Genomic DNA, 12,277 nt, shown 5'->3' with positions numbered 1-12,277 from the left:
ATGTGTCACAATAAGAGCCCTGACTTCTACAAAAGAAGAACGAAAGAAGAGGCTGCAGGTGAAAGATAATATCGCTGAGTCAAGTTAAGATTGTAGAGGTGCTCTTTGGCCCAAAAATCAAGAAAGCAGTGTTTACTTTGAAAAACCATGTGTAAAAACGAGTGTGGTTTTTTACAGGGAGTTAAGGTGCCAGACTGTCTTGGCCTGTACCCAGTCTTTATTCTAAGCTCAGCTAATTGTCTTCTGATTCAAGCTTTATATTTAATGCATAATCATTATATTAGATCAATTTAGATCTTAGAATTTCTGTGTGTATTGTTGCTTATTATGATAGTAAAGCTCGACTGATACCGGAGTTTTTTAAGGCCAATACCGCTATCGATGTTTTAAAAGTCTGATAACGATATATTGTCTCGATAGTCCTTCCTAAAAATAAATAAAAAATAAACAATTTTGATACGGATTCCTTAAAACCTAACATTTCTGTACCGTAATTTCTTATTTCTCATCAGTCGACATATAAACACATATACCAATGTTGTCTCTGCAAAATATATTTGCAATAAGCTAATATCGTCGATATTTAGTATAGCAACATAAGCTGTGATATCCAAAGCCGGACCGTTAAACATTTAGTCACCTCTCATCAAATATTTAGCTGACTATAATGGAGGAGAATTATTTATTACTAAACTATTTCAATATTTTACCGAAAAGATGTAATGTTGCATTGTACTATATTGTTGTAAGTTAACAGTCTCATGGTAGGACGAAGGCTAACGTTAGCATTTTCCTCTTGGTTTCAGTCCTTATACTAGGTTAGCTAACGTCTCCTGTCTCCACTGTTCACCTAGCATTTAATTGTTGGAAAGAAATCCCATTTCCCAAAATGTTTAAAATCAGTCAATTTTCAATACATTTACTGGAGGATAAAAAAATTTTTTCCTCACTTTTATTTACATTATTGTATTGCTGTAAGCTAACGGGCTCCTGGCACAAAATGTTGGGCCCTATAGGAAGGCATTCTCTATAGGCCCCTAACCCCCTAACCCTAACTAGTCATTCTTGCATCTTTTTGGGCCCTCGTCACATGAGGGCCCTGGGGTACTCAGTCCCATTTACCCTCCCAGTCAGACACCTTGCCTGGCACAAGCTAACGTTAGTGTTTTCCTCCTAGTTTCAGTCTTTATGATAAGCTAACAGTCTCCTGGCTCAATATACTGTTATTATCCCTTGTCAAAAAGAAAGTGAATAACCGTAAACATGTCAACCTTACTTTAAGCTACTTTTGATACTATCAGTCAATTTTTAATTAATTTAGGCCAGTAAATATTTTTTTTTATTGTTGTTTGTATGGCTTTATAATGTTATTTGATTAGCTGCAGCAGTCTTGACAATTTAACTACTGAATGTCAGAGAGAGAGACAGAGAGAGAGACAAAAGACAGAACGAGTGGTAGAGTGAGCTAGACAAAGACAGCCAGAGAGAGAGGGAGGGAGGGAGGGAGGGAGGGACGCTGTCATCACGTACAGCCACGGAAGAGAGGAGAGGGGAGGGGGAGTTTAGCCGGTCTCTCTTCCCTCTGCTGCAGCGTCCATGCTGCTGTCCGACGCTCGTCTCGGTGCATCCCGGTCCTTCGCCGGTGTAGCCTGCCTCAGCTGCATCCCTGAATCCCGGGTTAGCAGAACGCCTTGGACCGGGTCGGCTCTGTTGTAGCGGTTCACTCCGCCTGGATCCACAAGAACAGACCCCACCATTGCACCCGGCGGGGGGAAGAAGAGGAGAAAGCATCCATAGCAACAAACCGGTTTAACGACATTATTGGTAGGTGCCTCCCTCTCCGTGTACGTGTGTGTGTTTGAATGGCGCTGTCAGCACAGCTCAGCAGTGTTTGGGCGGATGGATGGATAAAGTCGTATTCGTTTTATCTGATAAAGAGAGAGACAATCAGCTTACAGGGTTTTAATAATAATATGATGTACAAGCTCATATTGTGTTGCAGGTACATTTAATTTGACAGCAAATCAATGGGGATTTCTCACGCTGGCCTTGCAGGAAATTTAATTTCACAAAGCAATGTGGTTACATTTTCTTAAAAATACAACCTCTTTTGCATGTTGGATTTGACTGGAATAATGTGCATGCAAAAGCTATGGAAAGCAGAGAAACTGTGCTCGGAAATTTAAACCTAAATGAAATGCCAACCAAGTGTTCAGTGTTCTTTTTCTGCACCAGGAGAGAGATTTCAAGGCTGAATGTGCCGGTTGTTGCACTTATCTATCTTGTCAGTAATTTTCATCTCTTTTTCCCCCCCCAATTAGTGATGGAGGGGTGTTGAGGAAGTGTGACTAGAGACAGACACCCCCAAAACCAACCGGATTACCAGGACTACAAACCATCGTGCCAGGTCGAAAGTGGGACTGCTGGGACTAAGCGGGCTTGTACCAGGTCCGCACAACAGTGTACTGGGTTTAGAGCCAGATTGCTGAGGGGACCACTGGGTCACTGAGAAGACAGGAAGGGTCACTTCGAGGGCACGTTAAAACCGTTAAATAGAGAGTACCTCAGATTTTTCAGTTCCGTTGACATGGATAGAGTCTGTATAATGACATCAAAGTGCCGAAGTGGCCTTTAGCAAGAACTCTGGATTGATGCATCAATGAAATACCAGAATCTAGGATTCTTCTAGAGTTCAGAAAGGACTGTAAAGTTCGATAAGGATACCACAGGATTTACAAAAAGCGGTATCTGATCTCCAGAAGGACACTGGGGCTATATCTGCTACCTTTTTACTCATATTACACCTGGGTTACAGAAACTTAAATGCAACTAAAAAGGTACAACTGCAAGGACCAGATACAGGTTACATAAAAAATACCTTTTTTTTGGGGGGGCCTACTTGTCTTGATTCTCTTTCAACAGGCCAACTGGACTAGTAGAAGTCTTTAGAAATCAGCACGTTGGAACGTCACAGGGATGGAAGCTGAATTTTGAGAATCTAAAATCGCATTTTGAGGACTACAACCAGATGATGGTGTTTATAAATCAAGCTTCTGGTTCTACAGTACTCTTCATGGGATTATAAAAAATATCCTGGTGCTAGAAAAATTATTTTGCAGCTACTGGGTCTACAAGCGAGTTGCCAAGCTCAAACCGAAGGTATTAATCGCTGTCACAAGCTAGAAACTAGGTTTATCTTTGTTGGAAGATGAATCTTTTGTAGCACCCGTCTCTGTTGAACACTACACCGGACCAGTATTCACCATGTCTTTGAGTAAGACCCTCGAGCTGGAGCACTTTGACGAACGCGACAAGGTTCGCCGGGGACGCTCCACCCGCACCAAGAGAGAGGACTCCAGCGCTGGTGGCGGGGGGTCCGGCCCCAGTTCCCGGGGCAGCAGCCTGGTCCCTAGCCCCGCCCACAGCGCCAACTGCAGCTACTACCGGACCCGGACCCTGCAGGCGCTCACCTCGGAGAAACGGGCCAAAAAGGTTCGCTTCTATCGCAACGGAGACCGGTACTTCAAGGGTCTGGTGTACGCCGTTTCCAGCGACCGGTTCCGCTCCCACGACGCGCTGCTAATGGAGCTGACGCGCTCGTTGGCGGATAACCTGCATCTGCCGCAAGGGGTGCGCACAATCTACACTTTAGATGGCAGCAAGAAGATCACCAGTATGGACGAGCTGGTGGAAGGTAGGGGTCTCTCTCTGCTCTGTTTTGGTTACCGTTAACTTACCTCTAGTCTGTATCCTTGCAGTCCCACTTCCGGGATTGCTCCGGTGGCAGGAAATTCCACCGGATGCGTGTATTTAGTCCGTTTCCTTCCGCTTTCTCTGTGTTGGCGTTCTAACCTCCGGTGGATTTCTGAGGACTATGGTTAACTGCTCCTAAGATCTCTGTCCAGTCTGAGTTTTCTGGTGCAGGACTATGTAATTCTTGTTAAAAGTAAAGCTACTGTCATAGGTTGTTCCCTTTATTACAACTAGGGGTCGACCGATACGGTTTTTTTCAAGCCCGATACCAATTATTAGTAGTCAATGAAACCGATAACCGATATTTGGAACCGATATGAATTCACAGTGAAAACGGAAATATTTAAGTGAAAATCAATATTTTTTAACGTTACAAACTGCAGCTCTAAATTGCTTTAGGCAATTATTGAATAAATGAGAAACTTTGAACATAATCCCCAGTAACAGAGGGTCAGATAGTGTGTGTGTGTATGTGTGTGTGTGTGTGTGTGTGGGGTGGGGGGTGGGGGGTGGGGGTCAGACTCAGTGGTGAGTGAAACTGAAGCAGAGGGACAGAGTCAGAGCTGTAGCCGAGCCAAAGTAGAACACTTTTTTTTTAAAGATTATTTTTTGGGGGATTTTAGGTCTTTAATTCCACAGGAATGAAGACATGAAATGGGAGAGAGAGAGAGGGAGGGAGGAATGACATGCAGCAAAGGACCGCAGGTCGGAGTCGAACCTGGGCCCGCTGCGTCGAGGAGTAAACCTCTATATATGAGCGCCTGCTCTACCACCTGAGCTAACCCAGCACTTTTTAATTCATGAACTTTATTGGTTATCAGGCAAATAAAACACTATCACAGAAAATCTGCAAACTGCCAACAAATTGCCCCGATAATCAGTCTATTAATACTAATTAATATTTTTGGACAAAAATCCGTTTTGTATGACACAAAAAAAAACGTTTCCTGGTGTTAAGCTGCCTTCCAAGACTTCAGCGTTGTCATTCAGCCAAAACTGTCTGTCATAGCAATAAATGGACGTAATAGTCTACTTCCACTCAGTGGTAATTGTCCAGGCTACCTGTCACTCTCTCAGTCGATAAATCAATTGATCTGTTCCTCTTTAAACTTCCTCACGGTCTCCTTCCTCTCTGCTCTCTGTCTGTCTCTGTTGGGCAAACACACTTGAATTATTTATTTCCATGTACCTCAACAGCTGAATAATTATAACAAAAGAAATACAGTTATTCAATACAGAGACCATCAGGTACATAGTTTTTACTTTACTTTTTCACCTTGTGAGTGAGTTTTCAGGGATTTACATCCACAACAAATCTTACATCCACCATCCGATCAGACTGCGTTTCTTTCCCTCACTGGCATCGTTGGGTTCCACTTTTTTAAAGAGGAAGTAGGATCCGTTGCCAGACCAGCGGCTGAGTAACATCACTTCTCATCAATATTGATGTGTGTGACTGGTTGTAATGTCCACTAATGAGCGTTAGAGCCAGGAAGCTGTTCAGCCGGAGACATACTAAAAGACAGATGCATCACTCTGAAGCACTTTGTGGAATTAATAACTACAAACAGAGCAGACCGTGACATGGAAAGTGGGAAACTTGTCATTCATGACATTTCTCTGTGCATTGGAGCTGCAAAAGGAGGAAAAATAAACTACAAAAAGGCTTGCAGCAGATTGATTAGCTGCTCTGAAAAATCTCTATGTTGGACTTCACATCTTCGGGGTGAAGATAGGAATGATTACCACATTTATTGCTTGTGAACAAGTCAAGATGGTAGGGCTGGGCAATATATCAATGTAATATCCACATCCATATATATGAGGCTAGATATCGTCTTAAATTATGGATATCGTAATATTGTGATATGACACCAGTGTTGTCTGTTTCTGGTTTTAAAGGCTGCGTTACAGTAGAGTGATGTAATGTTCTGAACTTACCAGACTGTTCTAGCTGGTATTTTTTTTTCATATTGCCCAACTCTATAAGATGGTTGTTCAATTGCGAAGTTGGGCGTGTATATAACATTACAACTTTCATAGAAATTGGGTCCAATTACCTTTGACAACTGACTGCATGCATATGAATGGATTAGTTGTTTGGTTTATAAATTGTCAGAAAATGGTGAAAAATGTGGATCAGTGTTTCCCAAAAGCCCAAGATGACGTCCTCAAATGTCGCTCAACGGTGTTTTTTGCTCCCAACTGCTCCTTCCAGGCAGCGCTGCGACCGCTGCCTTCAAGGCACCTAACCCTAACCCTAATCTTAACCATAACCAGTGCCTCCCAAACCAATTATTAAAATAGTTGACAACTAATCGATTCATCTTTGCAGCTCTATATATAGATATAGATGTTTTCCATCTGTCAGCACGATTACAGTAAACTACTAGCCCAATTTTCATTACACATGGTCGAAGGGTGTAGCTTGGGGCCAAGGAAGAACCACTTCAATTTTGGAGCAAATTTGGGATTCACGGACAAAACATTTTTCACTTTCGTCAAACATTGCGAGATACAGTTGAGGCCAAAATTATTAGCCCCCCTTATGAAATTAAACAAAACTCTTGATTTCTCCATGGAAATGACAATTAACAACAAGTGTTTATAGTGTATTTGTTTCCAAAATAACAAAGACAAAATGTCCACTAAGTTTGATTAGGATATTTTATTGATATAGTGAGTTGAAACAAGAAAGGGCAAAAATGAGACGTCCGAAATTATTAGCCCCCTGGCCATTAATAGTCAATAGTGTACCCTTTCTGAGCAACAACTGACAACAACCTCTTAGAGTAGTTCTTTACTAGGTTGGCACAGGTCTCCTGTTGGCCCATTCTTCCATTGCAAATTGCTCCAGCTGGTCCAATTTGGACCAGCTGGACCATGGACATTCACTTTGAGCACCCGCCACAGATTCTCAATAGGATTGAGGTCTGGGCTCTGTGCGGGCCACTCCAGGACCTTGGTTTTGGTATCCTTCAGGAGCTGTTGGACCAATTTCCATGTATGCTTGGGTCATTGTCTTGTTGACAAGACCCAGCGACAACCTAAGGCTAGATTACGAGCAGATTTCTGGATATTATCCCTCAAAATTTCAACATAATTTTCTTTTTTCATGATGCCATGCACCCAAACAAGGCTCCCTGTGCCTGAGGCTGCAAAACAGCCCCACAACATGATGCTCCCACCACCATGTTTAACTGTGGGGACTGTGTTCTTAGGGTTGAAGGCCTCTCCCTTTCTTATAAGCAACATCCATGTGCCCAAACAGTTCCAGTTTAGTCTCAACAGACCAAAGCACAGGTTTCCAAAACTCATCTTTACCTTTCAAATGTTCACGGGCAAAACCTCAGTCTGGCTGTATTGTGTCCTGCTCTTTGAGTAAAGGGCTTTTTCTGGGACAACGGCCCTGAAGCGCAATCACGATGAAGAGCCCTCACAACTGTGTTCCTTGAAACATCATCTCCAGAAGAGGCCAGGTCAGCAACAATCATCTTGGCAGATGTCCGTGGGCATTTTGCTGACATCTCTGACTATTTTCCTCTCCAGAGTTCTTGAAATCTTGCGCTTACGACCACGCCCAGATTGGTTTCTTACAGAAATTGTCTCCTTGTACTTGGCAATGATGCAACGTATAGCGGTTCTAGACACTGTGAAACGCTTGGCAGTATATAGCCTTCTCCATATCATGAGCCTCCACTAGCTTCTTTCTGAGCTCAAGGCTGATTTCTTTTGTCTTTGGCATGGTGAGTAAAAGTAGTCCCTCTCAATAATGTGTTCAAGTGCCCTGTTGTGTGAGTCCTTTTATGCTGATTGAATGCTCAGGTGTTGTTGGGAAGCTGATTGGTTAATCAGGTGTGTTTTGAAAGCAAAAATTCACATGGGGGCTAATATTTTTGACCACACTATTTTTCACTATATTTGATATAAAGCAAGCTTAAAAATGTATTTTATATTCCAAAATGTACCAAAAGCTACTAAATAGCACTGGTGAATGTTTGATTATGTCAAGTTTTATCAATGCTGCAAACATTGGCAAGATTTTTAGGAAAATGGTCCATAATTCCCGGGGGGCTAATAATTTTGGCCTCAACTGTAGGGCATTTGTGCTGCATTCATGTGCTGTCGAAATAATGAGAAAAATGACTTCCTGTCCTATGTTTTGTGGTTAGTCAGTGAGGTATTTGAATAATCCAGAGCAGTCATGTCCAGCTGCTTTGAATAGCAAAGTGAAAGTAAAGCACATGGAGAGACAAGGTCGCACGCGCGCGCACACACACACACACACACACACACACACACACACACACACACACACACACACACACACAGAGGCAGAGTGTGTGTGTGAATATGTTTTAGGGATAAAAGAGAGAGAGAGGAAAGGTGTGTATGAGGGTTACAGAGGCTGACAAGAAAGTGTTAGAAAAAAGGAGGAAAGATAGCGAGCTCTGCCGGCAGTTATCTACAGAGAGGTAGAGAGAGGTTCAGTAGCACTAGGAGAGAGAGAAGGTGAGCCATTTTTAACCATATAAGGTAAAACAGGAGAGTGGCTGCGGGCTACTGTACACGTGATTGGCTGAAACCTGCCGGAGAGAAAAAAGGATTTATAATTTCAATACAAAATGTTTAATTTATTAAAGCTACATTACTCACAGAAGATGCATTATTATTAAATCAGGTTCAACTGACTGCTTGCTAAACCTTTTCCTGTGTAGTTTTGATTAAAGATTCCTCCACATGCTGGCGTGCTGTGTGTTAGGGAAAAAAAAAACATGTGTATTTGTATTTGCATTTAGACGTTGAAGAAGATAGTGTTTTTTGCCTTTTATAAATTAAAACAGAAAACACAAGTGTAAAGAACTGATTAAACTGTGTTTATCTGCTCTAACACAAGCTGCAAATATTAGTAGAAATGCACCGATTGATCGGCTGGTGATCGGAATCGGCCTAGAAAATTGTAATCGGTGCATCTCTAAATATTAGCGTTACTAGCTCACTATTGAAAAATGCCTCGTCATTCAATACCAAAGTTGAAAACCTAAAGAGTAAATCTCATCAGCGTTAGTGAGCCAATACGCGTGCAGCATGCCAAGATCTACATGAAATAATGTTTGTGATTGGCTGTCTACACTTCATAGAGACACGCAGGAAAACCTCTGCCTTACGCACAGATTTACATAAATATATAATAAATCCTGAAATAAACAAGGCAAGAAATATATAAATAAATGTAAATATATAAATGAGTCAATTTAGTTAAATAAATAGGTTTTTATTTCAAAAAGGATCTTTTCAAACGGACTACATTTGTTTATTTCCTAATGCAGCATTTATTTACCTTTTTTTAATTGTATATAATAAGCTTAGTGTTCATGGCAGCCGTTGGTAAACTTCACTACACCGTAAGCATCACGTTGTAGAGACATTTGATACTTCCTGCAGACAAATCCTAAAATGTGTCAATTATTTTCTTCAGTAATGCAAATAATAGTTCTTCCGAGAGCACAATTAGAATTTGCTCAGAAAGTCACTCTGGCATTCAGTAATGCTCATTAACTATGCCATTGTAGCTGAGCTGCACCAATCACATTGGTGTATCTGATATAGACGGGCCAGAGGCGAGCTAAACAGATGACGACATTATATTCTACCGGTAGCTAAGCGTACGGGGCTCTGGATACGTCACCCCATGTATTGTTGTGATTGGTCGTAGTGTTATCCAATTGCGTGCAGTGAGATTTTCAAATGCATGTTTTGGCCGCCCCTCGAGTTGGGCCATTTTTATTACTCAATGCCAGACCTTAAATCTTTCGGATTTGGGTCTGGATTTCCAGGCTAAATAAAAGTAGGGACCAATTTAAAAAAAGACAATTTTTACCAATTATCACAAATATCACATTTTTAAAATTCAATGGTCAAAAAAAGGTATTTTTAAGTTAATTTGTTTAACCCTCGTGTTGTCTTCCCGTCCACCATGAATGTGTTGTCATTCCGGGTCTAAATTGTCCTCTCTCTGCTCAGGCGAATGCTACGTTTGTGCCTCCAACGAGCCTTACCGAAAGGTCGACTACTCCAAGATCTCCGTCCCGAGCTGGAAGCCAGGCGCCGGCGCCAGGGCGGGAGCTGCGACCTCGAGTCGACCCGCCACGGCGTCCACGGGGGTGTCGGCGAGCACCGTGGCCGCCAGCTCCTCTAAAGATCGTCCCGAAGGCCGCGAGGGCAGGGAGGGCCGGGAGAGCAAAGACTTCATCAAGCCCAAGCTGGTGACGGTGATCCGCAGCGGCGTGAAGCCTCGCAAGGCGGTGAGGATCCTGCTGAACAAGAAGACGGCGCACTCCTTCGACCAGGTGCTGGCCGACATCACGGAGGCCATCAAGCTGGACTCCGGCGCCGTCAAGAGGCTGTACACGCTGGATGGGAAACAGGTGAGAGGATGTTTGTTTTTGATGGTGTAACTCTTTTGTAACGAGTAGGGCCGGGTACGGAATTCTAGGGCTGCACGATATGAGGAAAATATGCGATTCTTTTGACTGATATTGCGATATGATTCACGATATTGGAGGGAATGATCATTTTTGGATCATTATTCTCATTTTCATTGAAAAAAAAATACTTTTTAAAGATTTTAGTGTGATTTATGCAAGAATCTGTATCAAACAAAGATTTTTTCATTAGTCTGTAGGATATGTGTAGGATGGAACGTCTCTGCAGCACCACAATACCTTATTTAGAAATTTAACACATATTTTACCTTTAACAAATATTGTGCCCCCCCCACTGCAATTTGGATATTGCACTTGTCCATATCGCGATTTTGATAAAATTGCGATTAATTGTGCAGACCTACTGAATTCTATATTTTTTAGGCACCAACCGAATTGCCTCTAAAGTATAGTTTCGAAAAATTCATTCAATACCCAATTTCAATACCTAAGAAGTAAATCTCATCAGCGCCAGTGAGCCAATCAGCATGCAGCATGCTTCTACCAAGATCTAATAACGTCTGTGATTGACTGTCTCACGTTACTCGTTGTAGAGACGTGCAGGAAAAACTCTATGTTACGCACAGAGACAGGGCTCGTGTGGAAAGATTGGGGTCAGCCCTATGTTCCCACATTTCAAAGAGGTTTTTTTTCCACTGAAAATTAGGCCCAATGTTCCCACAGCCCTATGTTCCTAGGTTAACCCTACCCCTAAAGGGGGATAAAATCTGATACAAATTTATGAAAAAGGAAATGTGGGAACATAGGGCCTAATTTTGGAAAATAATCTTAGAAATGTGGGAACATAGGTACGTTCCCGAACGAGCTGGAACATAAACACAAAGATTTGTTGTCGATTTGATTTTGTGTACAAACATTTGCCATAGCACAACAATATTAATATCTGTAAAATATTGATCTAATTACTGTGATATCATCCCTAAACAGACATAGAATCAGACAACACAGGCTGAGCGAAAGTAGCCTGGCTCCAACCTCCTGCGTACTTCCGCTCAATTTTTATTTCCCTTCAGTACTACGCCTGGGTTTGCGGTATGCTTTACCGGTCCAATCAGCGAACAGAGGGAGGGTCTGAGAACGATGACGTTGAGGTCTGGCGCTAGTTTGAGTTATAGTTGTGTAATGGCGGCGGAGAAAAATGGGAGCAAAGCTATTTGGTCCGTTGTGGCAACGCTTCTGAATATCCAGAAGTTAAAGCCCGAGTTGTGTTGGTGGCCATGATGTCGTGGCCCTCCTCCCCACGGGGTTCGGGAACAGTTTGATTTTCCGCTAGTGGTGAAGGAGTTGGCTAAGGCTAACGCTAGCGATGCTAAGCCGACGTCACGACCAAACGTTAGCGATTGGTTATGGCAGATCCAGTGTGGCTCTGGGCAGATCCAATAGTTTTAAACTTCAACAGAAGTTAACACTTGGCCAGACTCTCTGTACAAATAAAATGGACCAGAGTCTGGTATAGGACCAGGCTAGTGTACCAGAGTCTGGTCGGACCAGGTTAGTGTACCGGAGTCTGGTATAGGACCAGGCTAGTGTACCAGAGTCTGGTAGGACCAGGCTAGTGTAACAGAGTCAGGTATAGGACCAGGCTAGTGTAACAGAGTCTGGTATAGGACCAGGCTAGAGTAACAGAGTCTGGTATAGGACCAGGCTAGTGTACCAGAGTCTGGTAGGACCAGGCTAGTGTACCAGAGTCTGGTAGGACCAGGCTAGTGTACCAGAGTCTGGTAGGACCAGGTTAGTGTAACAGAGTCAGGTATAGGACCAGGCTAGTGTAACAGAGTCTGGTATAGGACCAGGCTAGAGTAACAGAGTCTGGTATAGGACCAGGCTAGTGTACCAGAGTCTGGTAGGACCAGGCTAGTGTACCAGAGTCTGGTAGGACCAGGCTAGTGTACCAGAGTCTGGTAGGACCAGGTTAGAGCAAAAAGTGGGAAAAAAATAAAATTACAGCACTTTATTAGAAAGTTCCTGCTGAATTGTGTTGAATACCAGGATTGGTTATGAATAAAAGAGCATCTTTA

At 42.7% G+C, this 12,277-nt stretch overlaps 1 protein-coding gene across 1 annotated transcript in view; it reads left to right on the top strand.

Annotated features, from left to right (window-relative positions):
• The first annotated feature begins 3,264 nt into the window (after positions 1-3,264).
• Positions 3,265-12,277, top strand: part of LOC114545345 (serine/threonine-protein kinase DCLK2) — a 23,166-nt gene continuing 14,153 nt past the window's right edge. The window contains exons 1-3 of the mRNA XM_028563620.1: positions 3,265-3,694; positions 9,778-9,907; positions 9,980-10,181. Coding sequence (XP_028419421.1) covers positions 3,265-3,694; positions 9,778-9,907; positions 9,980-10,181 — 762 coding nt within the window. The remainder of the gene's footprint in view (positions 3,695-9,777; positions 9,908-9,979; positions 10,182-12,277) is intronic.

Source organism: Perca flavescens, chromosome 19 (genome assembly GCF_004354835.1).
Source record: "Perca flavescens isolate YP-PL-M2 chromosome 19, PFLA_1.0, whole genome shotgun sequence".
Classification (NCBI taxonomy): domain Eukaryota; kingdom Metazoa; phylum Chordata; class Actinopteri; order Perciformes; family Percidae; genus Perca; species Perca flavescens.
Note: the sequence above shows the minus strand (reverse complement) of the source record. Positions and strands in the feature narration are given on the sequence as shown.